The sequence below is a fragment of the Megascapheus bottae genome, chromosome X (assembly GCF_031878675.1).
Source record: "Megascapheus bottae isolate mThoBot1 chromosome X, mThoBot2.hap1, whole genome shotgun sequence".
In the NCBI taxonomy this organism is placed as follows: Eukaryota; Metazoa; Chordata; class Mammalia; order Rodentia; family Geomyidae; genus Megascapheus; species Megascapheus bottae.
In genome coordinates this window covers 43,687,170-43,714,664 of record NC_143547.1, presented here as the reverse complement: position 1 = coordinate 43,714,664, position 27,495 = coordinate 43,687,170, and the positions used below count along the sequence as shown (strand labels likewise).

General features: G+C 40.9%; 1 protein-coding gene across 1 annotated transcript in view; it reads left to right on the top strand.

The window, feature by feature from the left end:
- Ar (androgen receptor) overlaps positions 1 to 6,460 on the top strand; it is a 170,312-nt gene extending 163,852 nt beyond the window's left edge. The window contains exons 6-8 of the mRNA XM_090326049.1: positions 3,684 to 3,814; positions 4,902 to 5,059; positions 5,850 to 6,460. Coding sequence (XP_090182175.1) covers positions 3,684 to 3,814; positions 4,902 to 5,059; positions 5,850 to 6,005 — 445 coding nt within the window. The 3' untranslated portion in view covers positions 6,006 to 6,460. The remainder of the gene's footprint in view (positions 1 to 3,683; positions 3,815 to 4,901; positions 5,060 to 5,849) is intronic.
- Positions 6,461 to 27,495: the final 21,035 nt, after the last annotated feature.

The window sequence follows — 27,495 nt, the reverse complement described above, 5'->3', positions numbered from 1 at the left end:
ATTTGTGTTTCATCAATTTGTCCAAGGGCTAACATTCTGAAATTACATTTTTCCCCTAAAAAGTGGAAACTATTGGTTTGTCTATTTCCCATATTTATCATCTTTAGAGAACATCCTTCTTTCTGTAACTCAGTTTCTGAATTAGCAGTTCCTTAGAAGGAACTGAGGTGTGTTCAGTGCCTGGTCAGAGAGAGAGAGAGGGGGGGGGGGGGAGGAGAGAGAGGGAGGGAGGGAGGGAGGGAGGGAGAGAGAGAGAGAGAGAGAGAGAGAGAGAGAGAGAGAGAGAGAGAGAGAGAGAGAGAGAGAGAATTTTGTGATTCGATCTTTCCTTACCAATAATAGTCCTCTAAGTTCCCTTAGTGACATTGTAAATGAGCTGACAAGAATAATATCCCCAAGAACCTTGAGCTACTTTTGCCACAGAGAATCCTTTTAATTCTTTTAATTGGAGCCAAGATTGAGTTCCCCCTCCTTCATCCCTTTAACCCAGATGAGCCTTAAAATAAAATCTACAGGCCAATGATTCCTTACAGTACAACAGTGCCATGCAAGGCAGTGTAAGTGTCCCAAGTTGCCCTCACTCAACCCTGCCAGTCCTGGTAGCCAGAGCTATGAATAGCTAGTGCGATGTTGGCATGAGCTGCTCTGTGATTTCCAAACATCTGAAGAGTTACCTATGATGCCATCTTCTGGGGCAGACCTTGAAAAGCCTTCTAACTATTCTTCTCCTACTATCAAGTCCCTGTTGCCCTTGAATGATTGAGTCAACTTTCTCACTGACTACTTCATCTTTCCCAAAGCCCTGAGATCTTCGAAATTTTGCAAAGAGAAAATTGGTTCTTTTCTAAAAACTTCATTTCCTTCTCTTCCCCAAAATAAGCATGTGATATCCCATCTCAGATTTCTAGCTCACACAAGGTTCCACAGAGCTCCCCTTACAGAATCAGAGACCTACATTCCGCTACATTCCAAGGCTTTTGAAACAATAGGACCCTTCCTCTTATAGAAGCCACTGTATTAGAGCTTTGGGACACCTGTAAACACTCAAACCAGTGTTTCTCAACATGGATGCTGTTGATACTTTTTATTGTGTAAGACATTCTGCATATTTGAATATATTCAGCATCCCTGAACCATGTCCACTAAATATTAAATAATATTCCAGTCATGCAGATAGCCCAAACTGCCCCCACCCATTTGTGACACCAGCAGTCTCCAGTTGAGAGCCACTTTCAGCCTCTCTAAGTTACCTGAAGATAGAGAGAAAGCAACTTGTATAAGCTAGGCTGTGACCATTTGCTGTTCTCTCTGATACCAAGCATAGGTTACTTCTTTTCTTCACTCTCTATGGAGAACACATAGTGTGTAATTAATGGAACTTAAAGCCAACTGTATGACCATGAGAAAAAGTACTGAACATCTCTGAGTTTCAAATCTCATCTGTAAAATTATTACTAGTATCATTATAGCACCTTCCTATGTTTCATTTATTGAGCACTTAAAATGTGCCAGGAACTGTGCTTAGTGTTTTCCAATCTTCATGTCCCCTCATATTCACTCTTTTTTTTATTCCCCCTACCCCTGCCATCCTGAATTCCGGTCCTTCCTCTTCTTTTCTTTTCTATTTTTTTTGTCGGTCGTGGGGCTTGAACCCTGGGCCTGGGTGCTGTCCCTGAGCTCTTCAGCTCAAGGCTACTGCCCTACCCCTTGAGCCACAGCCCCACTTCTGGTTAATTGGAGATAATAATCTTACGAACTTTCGTGCCAGGCTGGCTTTGAACTCAGCCTCCTGAGTAGCTAGGATTACAGGCTTAAGCCACCTCTCCCAGCCTTCCTCCTCATTTCTAATCTCTGCTAACTTCCCTTTTCTTCCTTTAACTCTCTCCTGATTCTTTTTCAGCCGTTCCCCCGACTTCTGATTCTCTTCCCCGTCTGCGTTATTTGCCTTGCCTTTTCTTCTCTTCTTCTCTCCATTCCCTCTTCCCCATTCTCAAGGGCCTGCAGCAGTATTCTAAGAATCCCTATGCCAGGACCGTGACTTCCACGGTTAAAAAGACTGCAATTTTTCATCAACAAAGGTATGGAAATGCCATTGGACCAGAGTAGGAACAGACTCCAGAGGCAGCAGATCTTACTGAAACAAACAACCCTTTAGGGAGTCACACTTGTGATCCATACTTGTAATCCCAGCTACTTGAAAAGCAGAAGTATGAAGACTGCAGTCTGAGTCCAGCCTCAAGAAATAGCTTGAGATTCTACCTGACAAATAACAACCCCCAAAAGTGCTATCTGGGGGTTGTGGCTCAAGTGCTAGAGTATTTACCCAGCAAGCATAAAGCTTGGAATTCAAATCCTAGTATTGCCATGAAAAAATTCTCCATTGTGAAAAAGGTTAAAACAATATTGTTAGAGTCAATTGACTTGTGATACTACCTAAACACTTCCTTTTTCTAGTTGGATTTCAGCGTGAATTGAATAATTCTACACTATGTTCCTCCTTTTTGCTTTTACTACGGCAATCAAGATCTCTGTGAGCTAGGTTGCTCAGCTAGGTCCCTGGCAATTCCAGCCCTATGTCTGGAATTCACCCTATGGACCAGGGTAGTGTCGTGAAAATCAAAATGTCAAAGCACAGACCTCCCATCTGGGAGATCTTTGTTTTCACTACACAAGTGGGTGTCAAATTCTCTTTTCTTTTTTTTTTTTTTAACATGCTACAAAATCAATTACTGTCTATGTGCGCCATGCACGGGCGCGCACACACACACACACACACACACACACACACACACACACACTTCATTTCTATAGTACTAAAACCCAGAAAGTAACTAATAGAAAGAGGTGGTATCTCTTCTTAGAAGAATACTGTGACCAGTCTTGGATCAAAAAGGCTGACCCTCCCACCCCCTGCCCAGAAGCTGTCCAAGCCTTTACTACTTCCCCATAAAATTTATAGGTGATAATGGGATGATTTGTTCACAAGTCACTATGCAAAAGCATCTCATGTTTACAGCTCTCAAACAGGAAAGGATCTGCTGATCTATAAGGGAATAGGCTCCTGTTAGCAGGGTCATTAGATTCGAAATTGAAAATTTAAAACAACAACAACAATACTGGAACTCATTTCAAAGGGACAATGTGAAATCTCCATTGTTAGGAGATTTTAAAGACATGATTAAATTTCTACCATGAAAGATGACAGGCAGGGGTGTTGATAGGATCAACTCTTATGGTCACTTGCAAGTCCTGGTGTCCTCTTAAAAGCTGACTGCTGGGTCCTCTCTTCTAGAAATCCTCCAAGTCAGGCTGCCTAAAACACAGGCTCTGGTTCTGAACGTTGCTTGGAGGTCATATCTGAAGTCAGGGAGACCATGTGCCTGCCCTATTGTGTTCATTTGGTTATGATTTCCTGCCTCAGGAAACAGAAGGGTGATGTAGACCTGGAAATTCCATGTGCTAACCCATATCCTGGCCAGGAAAGATGAGTGGTTATCAGGATTTGGAGAGTCTGGGGGGCGGGGGGAGAACAACCTTGTTTCTTGTCACTGAAGTATCAGCAGGAGAAGAAGCAAGCTTTTCTTGGAGGATATCTAGGAAGAGAGTGCAATTAGAAATATTTCCTCAGAAGTTGTTGAGGCCTCTCCCCATTCCTCTTTTTCTTCTGTGTGTCTCCCATCTAGGTACCGCATGCACAAATCCCGGATGTACAGCCAGTGTGTCCGAATGAGACACCTCTCTCAAGAGTTTGGATGGCTCCAAATCACCCCCCAGGAATTCCTGTGCATGAAAGCACTGCTACTTTTCAGCATTAGTAAGTACCTGGAAGTACAGAACCTCGGTACAGGCCACTTATTCTATTCATAGATTATTAAGGAACCAGATCCTGGACATTTCCCTCCTTCTTTCTCCTCCCCTTTCATTCTCTGTCATCATCCCTTGTTCTAACGAAGACCAATTTCATGGCTAGAGATCCATTTATTGGGTAGAATTCAACCACCAGATCCTCATCTACTTATAAGTCTCTCTTTAACTTGTAGCAGGCCCCTGATTTTTTTTTTGCCAGTCCTGGGCTTGAGCTCAAGGCATGAGCCCTGTCCTTGGACTTTCTCAAGGCTAGAGCTCTACCACTTGAGCCTCAGCACCACTTCCGGCTTTTTTCTATGTATGTGGTACCGATGAATTTAACCCAGGTCTTCGTGCATGCTAGGCAAGCACTCTACCACTAGGCCAAACTCCGGCACCAGGCCCCTGAATTTTTTATGCAGAAAAATTCTGCACAAACAAGAGTGAACTACCTTATAGTCTTTGTAGAGCAAGAAGAATCATCTCCTGGAAGGCAGGATATGATTCTACAATACTTTGCGATCTATTTAAGCAACTCAGGCAACATCTACTTGGCAGTCAAGAAAGCTTGTTTTGTCTCCTCTAGATAGAGTGCTGTCTTAGCCTCTGTGTGGGCATAAGAGGCAAAACAATGTACAAAGCCATGCATTAAAGAATGCTGGTATGACTCAAATAGGAAACCATCAGCTTAGTATATGCATTAAACCCTGAGTAAAAACCACAATGCCAGTACAAAAAGAAAGCAAAAAGCCATACATTGTGATTGTCTAAATCACAGACAGATAAATAAGAAATAGATCTATGAAAAGACTAGTAACAGGAAAGATTTAATAGATTTTATTTTATTTCATTTTGAGCAGGTATCCTTACTTCAAATATCTCTTTGGCAGACAGATAGCCCCAGGTACATGGGCTCCAATTGACAGGAAGCAGAGTAGATAGTTTCCTCCCTGTGGGGGTGGGGGTCAAGTTTGTGGTCAGGAAACTTGGTACTTTGTCTAATGCTCCTTCGTGGGCATGCTTCCCCTCCCCATTCTGTCTTCATCCCACATCAGTTCCAGTGGATGGGCTGAAAAATCAAAAATTCTTTGATGAACTTCGAATGAACTACATCAAGGAACTCGATCGTATCATTGCATGCAAAAGAAAAAATCCCACATCCTGCTCACGGCGCTTCTACCAGCTCACCAAGCTCCTGGATTCTGTGCAGCCTGTAAGCAAATGACGGAGGGTGCTTTATCAGACTGATAGAGCCATGTGATAATAGGCTCCAGTAGGGTCGGACACCACTTGTTGGGAGGAGTTTCCATTTGCCTCTTGCTTTGAATATGGTCCAGGAAGAAAATGCAATGGAGAAGAAAGGAGCACAGGTCACAATGTCCCTGCTGGATTTTGTGACAGGGGTGGAGGAGCTGAGAACAGAGAAATTCCAATTGCAGGACAAAGCTTAAAGCAGATCTAGATTTTTTTTCTTTTCTCTTTTCCTTGACTTGTGTACCTGAGAGCTTGCCATTCTCTCTTCCTCTATATCTCTCTCTTTCTGTCTTATGGGATATGTGCATGATAGAGAGGTGGGGAGGAAGAGGCAGAGGCATAGACAGAAAGAAAAGAGAGAAAAGAGGGGAGAGAGAGGGAAAAGGAGGGAGGGAGAGGGAAAGAGAGACAGGGAGACAGGTAGACAGGGGGAGAGGAAAGAAAAGAGAGGAAGAGAGAAGGGGAGGGTACTAGGGAAAAAGAACACCCAGACCTGAATGGTGTAATGGTGTAAAAGGTCTCTTGGGAGCCCTCAAGTGATGTCCATGGAGACTATTTCTCACTTACATACCCATTCACACACACATGATATCATGGAACAGGACCAAAAGATAGGCAAGGGGTAACATACTAGAAGGACTAGAACTAGTAATCAAAACAGGTCAGCAGTGGGGCACGGGAGGGGGACGGAATCTGGCAGTAAACAGTTTGTCAATTGTAATGTCTCTTTCTCTTATTTTCCCTTGTAGATTGCAAGAGAGCTGCATCAGTTCACTTTTGACCTGCTAATCAAGTCCCATATGGTGAGCGTGGACTTTCCGGAAATGATGGCAGAGATCATCTCTGTGCAAGTGCCCAAGATCCTTTCTGGAAAAGTCAAGCCCATCTATTTCCATACACAATGAAGCTTTGGAAGCCTTTATTTCCCTTGCCTACCCCACTGTCCTTTTCAGATGTCTTCTGCCTGTTCTTACTCTGCACTACTTCTCTGCAGTGCCTTGGGGAATTTCCTCTATTGATGTATAGTCTTGTCATGAATATGTTTCTATTTGCTGGGCTTGGTTTCTCTTCTCCTCCTCTCTTTGCCTTCCTCCCTCCCTATCTCACCCTCCCACAGCACCCTCAAACTCTGCTCCCTGTTGTGGCTTCTACATGTGTTTTGAATGGTATTGTATCTCTTTGAATCTGTGATGGTCTCCATGTGGCCCATTGTCGAGATGTGCTTTGTTTAGAGCACTGCGCTGTGTGCCAGCCACACAAACGTTTACTTACATTAAGCCATGGGAAGTTTAGAGAGCTAAAAGTATCTGGGGAAAAATATCAAACATATGCACATACATGCACACACACACATACACACATACACACACACATACACACACACACACACACACACACACGTACATAAATGAAAAACGTATATGCCAAAAACCATGCCAGATTTGTTTCCTCGAAAACAAATAATTAGAGGTCCCCAAAGAAGCCAACATGATTGCTGGAATCACTGTTTTTGTCATTCCCTCCCTCTCTGGGAGACTTTGATATTTGCCAATGGCTAGTGCCATTGGAGGACAGAATGACCCCAGAGCTTAAATGGGAGGTGGGCTAGAGAAAAGAGAGGACAAGATGGGCAGATGGGTCACCAGTACCTGCCCATTACTTTGGGTCCTGAAGGTGAGACCGCTCAACTACAGTGCAATTTATTGTACTGACAATGTGCTTGTTTGACAACTTGTGTGCATGTGAACACCTCCCCCTTCAAACCCTTCTCTCTCAGCCTCTGCATCCACCCTTAAATTGACTTTCAATAGTGTTTTTAAGAGTTTTGAACTAAATGTTCTCTTCAGCCAAAACTTGGGCACTTTCACTGAAGAATCAGATCAGTGAGAAAAGAGGAGACCTCTGACCCCATGGAAGGCTCCATTCAGATGTAGGTGTTTTTTCCATGTGAAAGCCAACAAGAAGCTTGTAGCCAGAGTCAGAGGAAAAGGAAGTGATATCTTGGTTGTTCTCTTGCTTTGGGCTCTGAGTAGTTGATCTCTCACTGCCATCAACTTTTCCTCCTTCTTGGAAAGACCAAACACTCCATGCAGCGGCAAGCTCTTCCACGCTCCCTTCAGTGTTTGGTGGGCCTGGACTTCACCATGTGTGTGTTTCTGCCATAGTGGTAAAGTTCACTTCTTTGGGCATGGTCCTAGATTCTGCTAACATCTACCATGCCCCAGTATAATGAGGGCTAGCAGGCCCGCAGCCCTGCCATCTATCTCTAGATGTCTGGAGAGACATCTTACTAAATGTTTCTCACCAAAAGTCAGATTGCTGGAGCCCTTAGACAAACTGGAAAGAAGGCATCAAAGGGATTCGACAAACAGCGTCTTGCCCTTGTCCCCTAAAGATGATATCTTCACATCGAGTGCAGAAATAATATTCCTTCTCAAAGCAGCTAAAGGGACTACCCAAATTGGGATGAATGAGAAACTCATTAACTAGGGTGGGAGGAATGAAGGTTCTTGAACTAGAAACACTGAAATACTCTCCACCCAGCATAACCACCTGCACAAGACACAGGGAGAAGAGAAAAGGCTCCAAGAGAAGACTCGTCTTGGACTACTGAAATCTTGAAGAGGCAAAGTTTAAAGCCAGATGAATAGCATTTCTGGCAGATGAGTACCAGTGTACTCTTCCTCCTCCTCCTCCTCCTCCTCCTCCTCCTCCTCCTCCTCCTCCTCCTCCTCAGCTGCTGCTGATTTGGGGTTGACAGTGGCCACCCTCACTCAGATTCCTGAGTGCTGGACCACTGAGACTTTCAACAGAACCACAATTTCCTTTGGAAAGATCCTATCTGATGTGGCTGCCATAGGTTGCCACCCATGAACTCAGGGCTTGTCCCTGGGTCCTAAGTTTCATACAGTTTTTGACACACTTCTTTCCAATGGGTCTTGCTCCCCAGTTCAGAAGGTGGGGAACATTCACCAACTTTCTCATCTTGGCCACTGCCTCTTCACTTAGCTCTTAAATCTGTTCAATGAAGACACAAAAGGCCAGTCACCAAGCTGCCCGTTTGAGTTGGTATTCTCTGTGTTGAGAATATAGTTTGCAATTGACATGATACAATACATATAAGTTTACTTCCTTGATTCCTATGTTGGTATTACTAGCTAAACAAACCTGCCGAACAGCTTCATGAAGTAACAACAGAGGGGACTCTAGGATGGGTGATATACCAATTCAAGCTTGCTGGACAAAAACTGATGCTGACGGTTTCTCCTTCTGGGGTAGGGTAGATTCTGGTTTTCTTTTTGATGACACCATCTGGCTTATATACAGGATCACTTTTAGCTATCTTAAACAGAAAAAAATTGTCCAGCACTCTTCAGTTAAAACTATGTTACATCTTAATAATTCTTTTGCATCTGTTTGGAAGTGATTTTTATCTTTTTGTGGTACATGGATTTGATTATATCATTCTAATACCTCTGTAAATATTTGAGACTTTCCTTTCCATTTATCAAATTTTCCATCTTTATAGATCTCCCAATTGTGACTCTTGTCTTTATGAATGTATGTTTTTCATTTGCAAAAGCCAAAAAAAAATCAGTGAAACAGCAGTGAAATTAAATGCAACAACTGGATTATGCCAAACTTTCCAAATGGCAAAATGAGGTGAAAAGAGCCAAAAGGAGGCTTTCCACTACTGTTTCTGCACTAGAGTTTCCATAAGCAAAGGAGGTTTTAGTTTGGCTCTGTTCTCCTAGAGATGAAAAGAAGAGGATTGTTTTATTTCTCTTGTGGTCAATAAGATACTAGCTTATGTGATTAACTGAGGTCTCTCATTGCAAGCACTTTCCTCTATGGAGATGATATATTGCTATGCCATGTTCACCTTTGAAGGACTTACTACCCAGACCCACTCTCCTGGGGAGCTGCAAAGATGAGGTTCACTCACCAGACAAGTCAAAGTGATCATCTCCAAAGGAGTTTGAAGAGGATAGAGTGAAGAAGAGCAAAAGAAGGAATACCATAGAGAAGGACCCCATCTCTACTGAGCAGCAGACGCTGTCAAGATCACGAACTCTAGTCAATGGAATAAGAGTCGTGTGTCAGTTTCAGCTCTCATTCATTGGGCAGCTCATTGGGATCTGGCCTCTGAGCTGACATGGGGGTTTTGATTCTTTGTTCTGTAGATTTTCTATACCATAGACAATATTGTTGTTCTTGGAAAGTTCATTATTTTTTTCAATTACTCTTGAGAAAGGGATTTTTGAAGGATACTCTCATATATCTTTGAAAAAAAGAAAATCGGTAATACTTATATTTTTATGTATGTTCACTGGCACTTAAAAAAACAGAAAAACATGAAAAAAAAGAGCTTCACTCCGTACTTGGGTAGTTGCTAGGGTTATTTGTCCAGGCTAAAAAAAAAAAGCAAACAAACACCAAAAACAAAAACAAAATAATGTGCTGCTGCTCCAGCCCTCTCTGTCCATACTCTACTTCTCAGCACATATAGACACATATAACAAGATGTATTCAACTTGTATTTAAGAGAAAACTGTGTCTACCATCCACATGATAATGACACTACATAATGACCTGACTTTGAGCTTCAAGTAGCTTCTGTTTGTTCCATTAGGCACAGCACAAATGTGGCCTTGCCCCCTTCTCTGCTTTGACATTTGGCAGGCACAAAGGCCCAAACCACCGCCCCCCCATCTCTACTCATTGCCAGCCCTACCTGTGCCAGTGCTGCTCTTTAGGAGACTCTCTCCAGATAGCCCAGGAACTATCCCTGCATGAATCTAATGTAGTCCTGGCAAAATACGAGGCTGACTACTGAATTATCCTGTGCCACTTGCCCAGTCAAGTGGGCACTAGGCCAAAGGCATGGTCATTTTCATGCTTTACCCATTCTAAGGGATCTTAGGAATGAGGAATGCTTCAGCACCAGATCAAATCCCAAACTTAAAGGAAAAAGATGCTATTTGTTTGCATGTGGAATTTCTTGCAAAAGGAAATCTGTATCCCTACTGCTTTTCTAGCCAGATTTGTTCTCCTCCCTGATCTCTGAAAATCTTTAAAAGTTATTTGCTTTAAAAAGAGACAAGAAAACGAGAAAGAGAGAAAAGAGAACAAAAAAAGATGAAAGCATCACCTTATGTAACCAAAGATTACATTGTATCTGCTAAGACACCAAAATTTTTGAGGGCAGAGAGAGAATAAGCAGTAGTGCCTCTTTGGTAAACTCTCCAAAGACAGACTAAAGGACTATGCTGATTACTGACTCAGAGTTTTGTGTGTGAGGGTAGGTTCTCCCTCACCATTTACATATTTAGAAAAGTTGGAAGAAAATAGAAAAAAATGGGATTCTGGGGTCCTTCACTAAGTGATTTTTATAAGCAGAACTAGCTTTCCATTTCTTGTAGTTGCTGAGCAAATTCTTGAAGCTCCATAATTGCATGGTTGAAAATGGAGCTGGTCTTGGCCATTGTGTTTGCTAGTTGCCCATATTAGCTTATCTGAAGATGTGAAGCCCTTGATGAGAAGGGGAACATTGAAAAGAATAGATTTTGCACTAGAAGGACAGCAGGCAGAAACTCATTTCTGCCCAGTTTTGGACAGCACAAAAAAAGTTCTCTGCAGTTTAAGGCAGAAAAGTTGAAATATATTGTAAATGAGTATTTGTATCCATGTTTCAAAACTGAATTATATATATAGATGTAATGTGTTCTAATAGCTTTACCTTTCTCTGCACCTTTGTATTTGGTTCCAGGTCCTATTTGATGTCATGTACTTATGAGAGAGGACACAGTTACATTTTGGAAGCTCTCTCAGAATGGACCAGACACCTGGATTGATTACATAACCAAGAGATTTCTGCCTTTGTTGGGCCTGAAACAGGCTTTGCAAAGGGGAAGAGAGGGGAAAGGGCAGGGTACATGATGTATTGCACTTTACTAGCCTAAGACAGATGAATGTGGAAAGGTACTGAAGACTCATTGGAACTGGCTGGGATTAACCATAGGGAAGATATAGACATGATGCCAAATTGCCCATCCCCAAAAGATTGGCCAGTAGCCTATCATGGGATCTGAGCCATTGGGACAAGTAAGGCTATTCCTTGGTCTTCATCATTCTTGTGAGAGAAGGGCAATTACCTGAACTTGGGAACCCGGAGCAAGTGCTCCATCTTTCACACCAATTCTCTCCCCTGCGATTGAGGTGCTCTTGCTACTGGGTGTCTACGTACTATAATTCTGATTTTGGATATGTCTGTAAAAGATTGTGATAATTGAAAAATATGTTTTTCTCTGTTAAAACTTTGTCAGTGCGCTAGAAGTTGTATCTCTATAGGTACAAGTCCACTTCTACTCAGTAGAAGTGTCTTTCTTCAATTAAGAGTTCGACACTGGGGTCTGTTGCCCAGAGCCTCCCAACCCTCATCCATTCTAGGTGAAGGCAGAAAACCCCACATTTGTCACTTCAGACAGTTCAGCTATAATAGTATCACTTGCAATTCTCTTATCTCCAAAAGCAATGAGTACTATTTGAATTTAACTAGGGGAGGTCTTGAGTGTAATACAGCCTCCATGTAATTTGGCAAGAAAGTAGATTCTAGGTATTGATTGGTTTTCAATCCCAATTCATTACAGAAGCAGGGGGCAGTTGCTTCCTTTCTTTATTCCATTTCTCTCTTAATCTATTATGAAATTAAATGAGAAGCTATAGAATGGGTGGACCTTGTGGCCTGAGATCTTTCCCACATAAGCTACTGAGCAGGAGTGTCATGTAGCTGAAGATTTCATTGACCACCAAAGACTGGGACACACACACACACACACACACACACACACACACACACACACACACACACACACCCCAAAGGAGAGACAATTCTGAAATGATGCTGCTTCTCTGATGGTATCTTCTCTAGTTATTGCCTCTCACAGTGTGGTGTGTTAACCTGTACTCTTCAGAACGGATAGCCAGACTTTCAGTCTCTCACAACCCTTGGTGCTAACTGCCCGGCAGTGAAGTGCCTATGGAGTTTGGCTTACTATTTCCTAAGCCACTTGAGTACTGAGAGCAGCTCCCTCTTGGATGAGCTAAACAAACAAATGAATTGATGATTAAGAGCCCTTATCCCCACTGACCTCTTCTGTCCTGGGACAACTTTCTGCTTTCCCCTAGATTGGACATTGATTAGGGAGTGGCTCAGATAGGCATTATTTTGCTGGCCTTGAGAATTATTTAGTAGCAGAAGAGAGCAGACTGTAACCCGAGATAAGAATTCATTTTTTGATATTGAGAAAAAAAGAGAGAGAGAGAATTATTCAAAATCCTATTAAAAGAAACCAATTAATTTTGCTAGAAACTTCTTTTGATGGGGCTTCAGTTCTCACAGCAGCCGTTGGCCTCCACAGGGCAGCAGGACCAGCCCCAAGCGCTAGTGTTTCTGTTCTCTTTTTGTAATCTTGAAATCTTTTGTTGCTCTAAATACAATTAAAAATGGCAGAAACTTGTTTGTTGGAATACATGTTTGACTCTGGGTTTGTTTCTGCGTCTGGCTTCAGAAATATTATCTATTGTGTAAAATACTGACTTGCTGGTTTGCCAGCTACAACTTGGCTGCAGCCCCTGTTGTGGCTGTAGGCTCAAGTTATTGTTAACAAAGAGACCCAAGAAAAGCTGCTAAGATCCTCTTATCACTGCTGTTAATTTGTTAAAACATAAAACAATCTAAAATTTCAGGCAAATGTCATTAGAGTTCTTTTAATTTGCTCTTTTTATTGGCTGTCTTCTTTATTGAAGACAAGAATTGGTATCATGCCCAGTGGCCTTTTATGCTACCTTGATTTTCAGACACTTTTATAAACCTTAGCACAGGGGTTATAAATTTGCCCCATATTGGCCTTAGCATTGGTTGTCCTGAGACCACCAAAATAACAAAGGATCTGGCAGCCCATCACAACTTTTCATTAAAAAAATAAATAAATAAAGCAAACATGCTTTTCCAGGGAAAAGCACACACATCCCAGCTGCTCACCCTCATCTTGTAGTACCATAAAATGGTGACATCACTATCTAGTTGAAACCAAACTTTAGTTAAAGAATGGGCATAATCACATACTCATTGGGTTTTTTTTGCTTTGCAGTGTCATACTGTCTTCAGCAACCCATGAGAAATCTGAGACAGCTTTTCTTGGAGTCTTCAGCTCCTGTTACCTGTCACTCTGGATGACTATAACAATCCGAAGTGCAATTTTAGGCTTGTGATAGAGGTGTCACTGGTATCACGAGACTAATATGACAATTCTCTCTGCTGCTAGGTGTTCACCTGTGTTAGGAATTGTTCCAGTGCCTCTCTCCTGGGCTGGAATCAGGATGCAGTTGAGAACATATGTGACACAGCTGGTGAGCTATTTGGTCTGGCTCTCCTTGTTAAGATTCGAGAACCCCTGAAAGAAATCCCATATTGAGCCATGTTTATCACTGACCACCTCAAAGTAGAGATTTCTCAATGTTTTCCTCAGATTGATGTTTCACAGAGAGAAGGAAATCAGTGATTCTTGAGATATTTAGCTGTGTGTGTGTGTGTGTGTGTGTGTGTGTGTGTGCATAAAAGAAAGAATGGGGTGGAGTTGTATTTATATGTCAAAGCCTGCACTCAGAGAAGCCCCTGCCCATCATTGCTAAGGCCTTCTTTCTCTTCTGTGGCCAATGATGAAAACCCATCCTACTTGGATTCCTCAGATTCTCTCTGAAGAGGCAACATGGTTAGCATTCACTACAGATCTTCCAAGGAGTAGCAAAGCACAGAGGTCAAGGATACAGGACACATAATAGGTTGAAAAGATCCTGAAACCAAGAATATTGTGTTTGACTTGCTTATGGCTATACATCTAGAGGACAGTTAAGATTAGGGTATGCCGGTTTGCTGTATGACACTGGTACTCCCACTGCCCTAGAAAAGAGGTTTCTAAAATGAATGTGTATTAGGTTTGGGTAGCTAAATGAGATGTGAAGTCTCTTCCAGTGTGGACACCATGGCTACTCCAAACCATAACAGTATATTTTGTGAAGGGCCTGGGTTTGAACTCAGAGCTTGGATGCTGTCTCTGAGCTGTTGTGCTCAGGGCTGGTACATTACCACTTGAGTGATAGCTCCACTTTCACCTTTTTTGGCGAGTAATTGGAGACCAGAATGTCATGCACTATCGTGCCCAGGCTGGACTTGAAACATGACCCTATGAACTCAGCCTCCTGAATAGCTAGAATTATAGGCATGAGCAACTGGTGCCTGGCAGTGGTACTTTTCTTATTTGTTACCTAAGAGAGAAAAGAGAGGAAATTTCACTTCCCCCAAAATGTAATATTGGTGATCAAATCCCCATATCTGTACTCAACAAACATTTACAGAACAAGTGGAAGTCAGAGGGACAAAACGACAATCAAATCTTGTATACGAGAGGCTATCAATGCCATGATGAATGGAAAAAGTCTCAAAGGTGAAATAATGTGCTTCCCATTGAGATGCTCACATAAATAGCAGAGCTAAGTAGAAGACACAGAAGCCATAGTCCATGGACTATATGTGCCTGCAGTAAGTTTAAAGTGTATTAAAGGCCTTAGGCCAGACCAATCTGGGATTCCAAGTCATCATACAATTCTCAACCCTCCCATATTCTTCCATCCAAAGGAGTTGGGCTGACCATTGATTTTTCATCACTTCCTTGACAATAGGAAGGGATTGCAGATACTGTCTTGTCTAAACTGCTAGATGAAAAAGCTGCAGCAAAATATTTCATGAATGTTGTTGTGAATTACAGCCTGCAACAAGGGGCCAGTATTCAAACCCAGTTCTTGGCACCTTTATGTTCACTCAGGCCTCATGCCATTGGAGTGAGACTCTGAGAACACCTATCATCACTTGCATTACATGTTGGTTCAGAGCCTGGTGAGAGATAACCTTTTTGTGTGGCTCCCACATATACCAAGAAACCAAACTATAGACCCTGCTCCACCTTCCAATCTGTCCCAGAGGTTTTCTTCATGTCATTCAGCTGGGGTGGGCTGAGTGGTAGAATGAGAGAAGACCGAATTATGGGGTCAGCTGTAATTGGGATTGCAAAAGCAATCAAAGACATTACAGAGTCTGAGATATAAAATCAGCTTCCTGAGTTAGCAGGCACATGTGACTCAAATGCTCAGGTAAACCTGCCTTCGACTAGGTTTTCCAGGCCACAATTTCCCTTTTCTTCCTTAGTTTCTCCCCCTACATGGCTTCAATAAAGTAAAAGGTCATTTGGAGGACATGGCACAGCTGCTGACCAGGATGGTACCATATAGAACAGCCACTTTAAGCTACACTATGTTAACAGCCATCCCCACACCTCCACTAGAAGACAACTCTCAGACCAGAAATCAGGCCAGCCAGAGGCGACAGATAGCCTGAAACACAATCACTCACCACCTTGAGTGGCACTTGTCCACAAAAGAAGGAGAATTTTTTGGTCAGTTATGGGGCTTGACCTCAGAGCCTGAGTGCTATTCCTGAGCTTTTCTGCTTAAGTGCAGTGCTCTACCACTTTGAGGTACATCTTCATTTCTGATTTTCTGGAGGTCAATTGGACATAAGTATCTCATAGTTTTTTCCTGTCCAGGCTTGTTTTGAACCATGATCCTCAGATCTCAGCCTCTTGAGTAGCTAAGATTACAGGCCTGAGCCACTGGAGCCTGGCTAAAGAGAACTTTTCAATGGATGTACACAATGCCTAGGACAGCCTAACCTTGTAAGAAAACCCTTTGTTTCAAAATACTGCAGGGACCCCTCCAAGGAGCACATTATAATTCTTCCCCAGACCCATTTGATTTTTCCCCTGTTAAACAACTATTTGTGCAGCCATCCTGCACCCTATATAACAAAAAGCACATGATCTCTGTCAGCATAGATCTCCTTGTCTACTGGGAAAACAAAGATGCAGACAACAGTAATCTCATGTAATGGGTACTAAGGAAAGGGAATCTGAGGATTCTGTAATTCCCACAGAAAGATGAGAGAGAATCCTTGAAAACCCAGGGCTATGATTTAAATAGAATGAAGATGGGGCTATGAGTGGAGAAATGGGGTTCTTTTTCCTCAGATAATTGAAAATACTTTGATTGGGAATGAAGGGAGTGTTTGAAGAATAGTGTAACTCTGAGACATAAAGGTAGAGAAGGAGGCAAAAGCAAATCTAGATAAGAATGTGGCCATTATCCTTAGAGGGCTGTCATCAATACATTTACCAACATTTTAATTTCTAAAAACATTTGTAGATACAAGACCCCATTGAAAACTCATAACATCTGGGGACAGACAACCAAAGCAGAGGGAATACCATCACTGGCAGGTAGAATAAAAGGTGTACCTTCTGTTTGGGGGCTTTCAAAGCGAACAGAAACTAATGGAAAGTAAGTTAGAGATAAATCTGGGCTAGTGTTCATTATGAAAGCCTCATGTATCCTATTAAAAAGTAAGTTTTCACCAGGCACAATGGCTCACATCTGTAGTCCTAGCCACTCAGAAGGCTAAGATCTGTAGGGAAGCTGCAACAAACTCTTCATGACATCCTATCTCAATCAATTGAAATCTGGTCATGCTGATATCCATTTTTTATCCCTACTATGTGGGAAATGTAAATAGGAGGATCATGGCCCAGACTATTTAAGGCAAAGGCACTTTTCAAAAATGATGAGAGGAAAGAGAAGAGGGCTGAGGGCATGGCTTAAGTGATAAAACACCTCCGTGACAAACTCAAATCCCTGAAGTTCAAAGCCCAGCACAACCACTACTAAAAAGAAGTAGCATTTCTTCTGTAGACCAGTTACTCTCAGCAGCCCCAAGGGAAACACAATTATACTATTAGCGATATACTCTCAAGGGAACCTCTAGCACTGTGTATAGTATCTTCAAAAGTTTGACTGGTTTTCATATTCCCTTTTCAATCACTTCATTGATATATATAAATATATATGTCATGCACCATATATTTCAGTGTGCAATTCAGTGATAGTGTATTCACTGATTTGTGCATTCACTGCCACAATGAATTAAAGAACACTTTCATGACCCAACGAAGAAACTCCCTACCTCATCAGCCTTCAACACTTCCCCACATAGCCCTGCCCTGCAGCCCTAGGAAGACACTAATATACTTTGAGTTTCTACAGAATTGCCTCTTTCGAATGTTACATAAAGATGAAATTATACATTTTGTGACTTATTTATTTTACTTAGCCTAATGTTTCTGAGGTCTATCCATGTTGCAGAACCTAATAGTATATTATTTTTTGTGACCGTTCCTTTTTTATTGTCGTGATAATGTACAGATGAGTTACAGTTACATTTGTCAGGAAGTAGGTGCATTACTTCTCGAACATTGACATCCCTTCTCATGTTTTTATCCCCATTTCTATACCCCTTCCCCCTCCCAATCATCTTGTTTTCCCCTTCCCTTCCCTACTTCAAATAAACATAAACGTATATGCAATATGACCATTCTCAGAATATCCTTGTGATATGCTCATACATACAGATGCTATTCCTTAATCGAATTCAATTTCTGTTTCTTGTTCTCCCTCTCCCTTTAGATGTGTGTGTGTGTGTGTGTGTGTGTGTGTGTGTGTGCGCGCGTGTGTGTGTGTGTGCGCATGCAGGCACTTCTGGTTACAAGTATTGGGACTGAAGTTAGGGCCTCACTGGTTCCATGGTGTAATGGTTAGCACTCGGGACTGTGTATTTAGGGCCTCATGCTCTACTTTAATATTTTTGCTCAAGGCTAGCACTCTACCACATGAGCCACACCTCCACTTCTGGCTTTTGGCTGGTTAATTGAACATTAGAATCTCATGGACTTTTCTGCCCAAGCTAACATCAAACCTCCATCCTCATATCTCAGCCTCCTGAGTAAGTAGGATTATAGATGTGAACCACTGGTACCTCAATTTCCTAGACTTTTTAATGGGTTAATTCATTTTTGTATATGTATATAAAGTACTTCAGTCATATTCAAACACACACACACACACACACACACACACACACACACACATCACCTCCGTTTGTCTTCCCCATCCCTTTGGGTTCCCATTGCATTCATGTCTCAATTGATAATTGTCATGTGGATATATCATATTCTAACTATTCCCATTACCACGTATAAATTAGGCTATTATGAATACTCATATGTAAGATTCTTTTTTTTGCCAGGCTTGGGCTTGAGCTCAGGGCCTGAGCACTGTCCTTGGGCTTTCTTAAGGCCAGCACTCAACCACTTGAGCCACAGTACCATTTCTGGCCTTTTTCTATGTATGTGGTACCCAGGAATTGAACCCAGGTTTTGTGCATGCTAGGCAAGCACTCTTACCACTAGGCCAAACTCCTGACACATGTTTCTATTTCCTTTTGAGTACACATCTAGGAGGGTGGTCACATAGACTGAACATATAGTTGATCTAAGATTACAAGGTTGAAGAACTGCCAGTTTGTTCTCCATAGTGCCTGAAACACTACATTCCAACCAACAGTGTATTAGGAGTATATCTTATTCATATACTTATCAACATATGTTAAGGCTTTTTTATTCATTTCTATTTCAGTGGATATAAAATGGTATCATGTTGCACATTTCATTTTCATTCCTTTGATAAATACATTGAATATCTCCGTGTGACATTTTACTGTTCAATTATATATTTTCTTTGGAAAAATAATGATTATTTTCCTGTCTCCAAGCTGAGGGTTTTTTTTTACCTTTTCACTGTTGAGTTTCAATATATGTATATATTATAGAAATAAAGCCCATATATGGTTTTCAAAAAAAAACCCACCATCCTAAGGAATGTCTTTCCACTTTGGTTCATGATGATCTTTGAAATACAAAAGCTTTTGATTTTTATAATGTTCATATCTTTATTATTTTTTTCTGTTTTTGCCTTTAGAACCATTTATACAAACTTAATCCAAGATGAAAATTATTGATGCCTATAGTTTTGTATTTTGCAACTACTGCAATTAGTCTTCCATTCATTTTAGATATTATGTAAGATAGAGGCCCAACTTCATTCTTTTGCAAATTAATATCTGATTGCTTCAGAACCATATAGCACTCTTGTCAAAATCATTGATACTAGGTGAGAGGATTTATTGCTGGACTTTCATTTCATTTTCTATACGTTTATCATTACACCAGGGCTAATTTTCTCAATTACTGTTGATTTACAATTTTTTAAAAAAAATTCGGAAATATATCTTCCAAATTTGACCTTTTTCAACATTGTTTTGGCTATGTGAGGATTCCTTGAAATTCTATGTGAAATAGGATCAGATTGCAAAATTTTTAAGAAAAATCACAGTCATTTTCATAGGAATTGTCATAGATCCACATTTTGATCTGGGAGATGTAGTCATCTTAACAACATTAATTCTTCACATTATTGCACTTATCTTTTCATTTATATAGGTGTTTTTATTTTCAGCAATGTAATAGGGTTTTCAGTGTATACTTCTTCAACCTACCTGTTTAATTTTTTCCCATGTTTTTATGCTTTCTTATGATATTGAAAGTATAATTAATGTGCATTTGTCTTTTTGCCTCCTCATAGTGTAACAAGTTTCTTTGTCCTTTGGATCTTCTGCAACGTAGTATTTGGAGCAAAGTGCTTTAACAAAATTCATGTTTGATTTGTTTTGCAAAATAATTTAATAGGAATGTTTAAAGTACAAACTACCTGGCTATCTTGCTGCTGTGGTGACAGTCCTGATTGATGATTTCCAGAAATACTAGTCATTTAGTGGTTGCAAAGTAGTAATAATCCAGGTAAATGTGGTTGCACATGCCTATAATCCTAACACTTGAGGAACTGAGGACCATGAGTTTAAATACATCATGGGTTACATAGTGAGATCCCATTTCAAAAACAATAATATTTCAGTTCCGTCATTTTTCATTTACTTGCTGCAATACATCTGTAAAAATAAAATCTCATTGTACATATCTGATATTCAATGGGACAGTTTATGTAGGAAAACACTGCTTTTTAAATTCAAATTTTAGTGGAAATGATTGCTTCCCACAGGCTGAAAGAATTGGAGGACATTCAAGTGGATAAATTGGATTGTCAACAGAAGAAAATTTATACTGTTAAAAGCCAGTAACTGACTTCTAGCTCAGATTGAAACCAAAGCCTCCAAATTCTTCATCTTGTATTTTTCTAATCCATTATGTTCATAAACATATGTTTATCTCTGCTACTTATTTTACTCTGCATTCTTTATACCTAGTTTTTACCTAGAACTGAGCAAAAAAATGTCTTCGTGAATCCATGTATTCATTTAACAGATGTGTTTTGGGACCGCCTACTTCAAGATAAGAAACGAAAGGCCTTCCTGAGTAGCAATCCAGAAGTCATTAGTAATGCCCATGAGACATCCATTGGCAAGTTTGGTTGCCTACACGGTTTAGTGCATATGAATATTTATTCATTCCATTTAATAGATATTCAGTGTATATGGTTTTTCATATTCTTCAGGTAAGAAATATGTAGACTCTGTTATTACCATAGCAGAAGTTGTACTTTGAATGAATACTAACTATGTAAGAGCCAGACACAGGTAGCTCTCACCTATAATCCTAGTTACTCAGAAAGCTGAGATCTAAGGACCCAGGATCAAAGCCAGTCTGCCAGCCCAGGTAAACAACTCATGAGACTCTTATCTCCAATGAACCAGCAAACAGTTGAAAGCAGAATCATGGGTCCGGGAGTTTGGCCTAGTGGTTAAAGTGCTTGCCTAGCATGCATGAAGACCCGGGTTCGATTTCTCGGTACCACATACATAGAAAAAAGCCAGAACTGGTGCTGAGGCTCAAGTGGTAGAGCTCTAGCCTTGAGAAAATCCAAGGACAGTGCTCAGGCCCTAAGCTCAAGCCCAGAACTGGCAAAAAAAAATAAAATAAAAAAGCAGAATCATGACTCAAATGATACAGCTCCAGTCATGAGAGGAAAAAAGCTCAGTAAGAGTGAGAGGCCCAGAGTTCAAGCTCCAGTGGTTGTAGAAAATAAATTATCAGGGGCCAAGAGTTTGGCCTAGTGGTAGAGTGTTTGCCTAGCATGCATGAAGACCCAGGTTCTAGTCCTCAGTACCACATACATAGAAAAAGCTGGAAGTGGTGTTGTGGCTCAAGTGGCAGAGCATTAGCCATACTGAAAAAACTCAAGGACAGTGCTCAATCCCTGAGTTCAAGACCCAGGACTGGCTAAAAAAATAAGAAAATAAATTGATAAATATGATTAAATAAGACCCAAGGTGATTGAAATCAGTGCTCATTATATAATTCTTCAATTTAACTGCTGTATTCACTTGCATTCGGTATTTCAGTTAAACAACCAAAATGAGAACATTCTTTGTCTTATTCATACTTTCAAGAATTCCTCATCAAGAACAGGTAGGGGTGTGTGTGTGTGTGTGTGTGTGTGTGTGTGTGTGTGTGTGTGTGTGTGTGTGTTTGGCTTTGAGATAACTGCTGAGAAGCATGAGCATATGAGAAATGGCCTTGAGCTGGCTATGGTCCTAGTACATATGCAACAACCTTATGTAGTCAAGGCTGTGCCACAGGAAGTTACAAGATGCTATACTGAGACATTTGGAAGGAGAACTCACTAAAGTAAGAGGGGGATCCTAAGGATGTATCTCACTTGAAGCTTTCTGGGTTGGGAGTTCACAGACAGTGGACTCCAGAAAATAAAATGCATAGTAGGCCAGAAGCAACAAAAGGTGTGGGACGTACTTTCTCTTAAGTTACTGAAGAGGGGAAATATCTATGTAGAGAACAATCTGTCAGCCTATCGCTTTATCACCTAGAAAGATCCATCCAAGGATGTCATTATGTCCAGGACCTGGTCATCTTGACTTCTCCACTTAAGATCTAGTAATATATAAGCTCAAATTGGAGAAAAAAGACAAGACTTGGAATTTTCTTCAGATGTCAGTATGAAGCACATTGCAAATTCCAAATTCTGTTTTCTCCCTCATCAGTGTTGGATGGAGGGACCTGGTGCCAAGTCTATCGCAAGTTATCCCTCTTAGCCCTAACGGGATTTATTAACACGGATATAAAAAAGGCATGACACTCCTCTTTGGGATATTAAGAAGAAGAATGAATACCTCTTGGGTTTCCATTCAGAAATAGCAGGCAATGAAGTTTTCGGGAGAGGGGAGGAGGGAATATTTGGGAGCACAATTTGATGGGACAAAAGGTCCTTAGAAGGATTGGTATGAGAAGCAGGCAAGAGCATGAGGAGCCCTGCAACTTTTGGTTTCCTAGTTAGATTAGCTCTAGACAGGGAGGGGTAAGGGCTTGAGAGAGTACTTTTCTTAACATTCCTTTATTCCACCAGACAGACAAGAAATCTACAACCTACATTCTGTCAAAATCTTCTCTGACTCACTTTTCTGCCTACTCTTCTTCAGATCTCAGGATATGCCCAACTGACAACTGAGTTTTGGCTGATTGTAAATTATCATTCATTTTCATTCGCATTTTCTCTTATTTCCTTTTTTCTCAATCTGTTTGTGCATCACGGTTCTTTCCTCTCTCAGTCCTCTTCTCCCTTGCGTGCCCTTTCTGACCTTCTTTACCCATCCTATTTCTTCCTCCATCTTTATTTCTATCCATATTTTCTATCTCAATCATCCTCATTCAACGGTCTTGTTTTTATCATTTCTACCCATCTCCTCTCTCCTGTCTCCTCAGTCTCAGTCTTTCTCTCATTTGTCTTAATCCTAACTGAGCTCTCCCAGGTCCTGCTTTTAAGCTCTGACCAATTCCTTCTAAGTGTGTAGGAACTAGTTGAAAATGCAGTTAATTGGGAGTTATGCAAAGACCAATCTTTCCCTCAGATAGTTCTCAATTTGGCCTCAACATATGCTTATATAACAATGTAACAAATATTTATAAGCATTGACAAAAACAACCTGTTTGTGTCAGGCACAATCATATGTAATTTCATTGCTCTCCACAAGAACCTTGTAAAACAAGAAGAGATCATCACTTCTATTTTACAAACAAGGAAAGGCACCAAGATACGTTGTTGAGAGAAGAAAAAGGGTATTGGGACCAGGAGTTTGACCTAATGGTAGAATGCTTGCCTAGCATGCACGAAGACCTGAGTTCGATTCCTCAGGACCACAGACACAGGAAAAGCCAGAAGGGGTTCCGTGGCTCAAATGGTAAAGCTCTAGCCTTGAGAAACCACAAGGAAAGTGCTCAGACCCTGAATTTAAGCCAGGACTGGCAAAAAAGACATAACTAAAATGAGATATTAGGCAGATACCGGATAAAGACTTATATCTGATCCCAAAGCCTATGTTATCCCTACTTTCTAATTGGGCATAATTGATACCATGCCCAGAGCCAAAACGGAAAGTTCAATTGGAAGGCTGGCATGAGGAGCTGAAGAAATGGCTAGGTTATACAAGTCTCAGCTTGTCATCTTCCAAATTTACCATCCTAAATTTTGCAAGTTTAATGAGTTCAGTTCTTCTTCCTCAATGACCATGGCAGACAAAAATTGTGGATTTTTAGTCTCTCTAATCAATAGTCTAGGAAGTTGCTTTTGTCAGGCCTGAGGTGATCCTTGGGAATTATGCTTTCCTCTAGTCTACTTTGCTGTTAATTATTGAATCTGATTTTTTGTGGGTAAAAGAATGATGTAATTTGACATTTTCATTATGATTGTCCAATACATAAGCCTAGCCTTATTCCTGAGTATACAATCTCATATGGTTACAGGTTTTGGGCTCTGAACAATCACATCACCTCTTATTTTAGTCTTCTTCTTCCCAGGACAAGTTCCACTCCTGTGTTCTTCCAATCCATTAATCATGCTAGATAACACACCACTTACCTTATAAGTAATGGAGTGACCTAGAATTCCACCCTATCTACCCTGCCCTGACCTGACATGCCCTTACTAGACTGCTGCATCTAGTGAACTCTATCACTATAGTTACAATATTATTCTCTTGGGCTATTTTCTCCCCACCAGACACATGTCACTAAGGTCTGGGAAGCCCTGAAGTCCTGAATCTGAGTAATAGAGAAAGCAGAACTTAACCTAAAAAAGAAAGACTTGAGGCTGTTTCTCCTCCCCCATCACACTATCTTGCTTCTGCAGCTACAATCCAGACTAGAATTAATTAGGTAGTACACGTTTCTCAGGTACAGCATAACCTTTCCATGGAGAACTCTGACTGACAGATTCTAATTTATAAGCTTTATTCTGGTACATAGACAAACACTGCCATGCTCACACTGTATCTTTTGAAGGTTATAGCATTTAGACCCCAAAGCTCTTAATTTTATTGGAAATGGAAGAAAAAATGTCATACAAATATTTCATTTCGCAGCATAATGATTCCAACACACACCTCTTACTGCAGTAATTGCCACCTGCACACTTGTACCATAATTGGAGAATCTGCCACAGGAGGGCCTAACTCCCTGCTGCGTTTTAGTTTGGGGTCCCAAGAAAGCAAAAGACGCTTTCCTTTCTCTCTTAATGTTTTAATATCTCCTTGTTATATCACATCAAGTGTGTGGGGGGGGTTGACTACAAGTATGGTATGTTGGTACATTCACAGTGTAAACTCAAGATCTTCCTTACACATATGATAGAGCTACCTAGACTTATTTCCAGCCCAGAATTTCTTGGAGGGTAGGCTACCATGAAACTTCTTGATCATTATGCTTAGATACAATAAAGGCTACCTGGAAGCCAATAGAGACTGACATCACACCATATAATTTTGTATTAAGAGAGTTAAGAAAATAATAATAGGTGGCCAGGCGTTTGGCCTAGTGGTAAAGTGTTTGCCTAGCATGTGTGAAGACCCAGGTTTGATTACTTGGTACCACATACATAGAAAAAGCTGGAAATGGTGCTGGGGCTCAAGTGGTAGAGCTCTAGCCTTGAGAAAATCCAAGGACAGTGCTCAGGCCCTGACTTCAAGCCCGAGAATTGAAAAAAAAAAAAAACGAGTAGTAAGAATCCCAAGAGAGCCAGTGGATAGTGCTTGAGCAAGAACAGCTAAAGACTGAGTGATTGGAAAATACATTAGAAAAACAGGAATGAAATGAAAAAGGAATGGGACCTAGAGTGGAGTTAGTATTTGGAAATTACATGAGTTGATAGAAGCATTTGGGCACTGGCAACAGTAGAAAATAGTATCCAACTCAGAAATGGGGGAGTTGTCAGAGGAATAGATGAAACCAGAACCCTGTGTACATCAAACGCCACCAGAATGAATTGTATTTTCCTTGAGGACGCTAGAGGAATATTAAACTTGCCTCAATGATGGAGTAGAGATAGGGGGAATGAGGAAACAGAATTCCCTGAGACTGATATGTACTGTCTAGTAGGGAGTATACATGTGGGGGGGGGTTAGCATAGTGATAGAGTGTTTGACTTACATGTAAGGATACCTGGGTTTGATTCCTTGGTACCACATACAAAGAAAATGCTGGAAGTGGTGCTATGGCTCAAAGTGGCAGATGCTGAGGCCTCGAGTTCAAGCCCCAGCAAAAATAGAAAGAAATACAAGAGTATACATGTGGATCACTCCAAGAGGAAAATTTTACTTTGTCAGTACAAGACAGCCATGGCTATAAAAATTCTGGCCAGGAGGACGTCATGAAGAAGGCTTAGTAATCTAGGTGCTAAGGAATAACAGGCTGGGGATGTCTTGCCTTTCATTCCAATGTACTATGCAAACTTCTTTTGGGTGACTGTTCTTGAAGTCTTGATAGTTGGACATGCCTGAGTTCTACTCCTGGTTCCAAATCTGCAGCTGTAGGAGAGTCCCTTTATGTCTATATGCTTCATTTCTCACTTCTGTAAACTTAAGGTATTCTTAATCAATAAGGTAAGTGAAAATAATATTAACCAATAATCACTATTTACCCTTTGCATCTGGGTGGACTGCATTTTCTATTGGTTGATTAGAACAGGGGTCTAGTGACTCTTACAAAATTGAAGATAGTATGTACATCAGGATAGGGTTAAATGACAAGAATCAAGGCTATTTTTAGGTAGGATAATGAGATGGTGGCAGCAGTAAAAATGCTGGTACTGCTGAGCACTTAGTACCAAATCCTCATCTCCATCCATTCAAACACTAAAATCAAACATGTTCTTGACCTCCATGACAATGACAAAGCTGTCATTGTTAAAATTTGTATACTGTCCACTTCTCTCCCTTTTCCTCTTGCTTACCTCTAGTCTCTGGTAGCAAGCAGTGACTATGAGAACCGCCTTTTCAATGTTTCTCTGTCAGGACTAACATATTTCTATTCTTTGTGCCAACATTTATGGCTATATTGGGGAGAATACATGGCTTCACCTTTTCAACTTAAATTTGAACAAATCTTGGGGGCCACAAGTGATTTGTGGCTTACCAAATATATTCTGGAGACATCATAATGAGCATCATATTCTGTTTTGTCATTTAACTAGAGTAAAGAGCTGATAACCACTTTAAGGATAAGAAAATTATAGCTGAGTAGAAGGTGATAAAGTTATTTATGACTAAGAAGCAGAGTCAGGACTACGACTTTTGGATCGCAAATCTAATGTTCTTGTCATTAGGAACACCTATAAGAATGCCTGGTCCTTTGCCACTACTTTATTCTGGCTTATATGACAAACTCCCCCTCTATAGCTTCATGTACATATACCACCATGTGTGGGAAAGCTAAGGAGCCATTTACAATCTTCACTCACATTCACATAGGATACTTTTTATTGTCACTCACAAATAACAAGAAAATAAGCAATGATTATTCTGTTTATCATGCACACTCTGGATCTATAAGAATTCCCCAGCATCATCTGAGTTATGTATCCCGTGGCCTGGACCACAAGCCAAGGGCCGAACTTCTTTTCCCTTATTTCCATCCTAATGCTACTATTCTCTGGTAGGTCTGGCTATTCTTAGGCCAGATTCTCCTAATAAATAAAAATGATAGAAGCACTCTGATCTTTCTAATTCTTAATTGGAATAAATTTTACCTTGAAAGAAATCAACCATTTGTCTTAAAGCTACAGAGAGCACAAATGGAAGCTGAGGTCCACCTGTGCCCTTCACTGCCTGCCCTTTTAGGCTACCAAAATCAGACCCTTTCTGTCATTTGGCTGTGGCCTGGCTCAAATCTGCACCTTGGAAAGAAAATGCACCAGCCAGGCTCAAAAGCTCAGCCACAGCTGCTCTGGGAGTCCACAGCTTGTGCCTGGCCCATTCTCTACCCCTGCAGTTTTATTAGCTTCATTTTTTAATGTGCTTCTTAGATCCCCGAATGC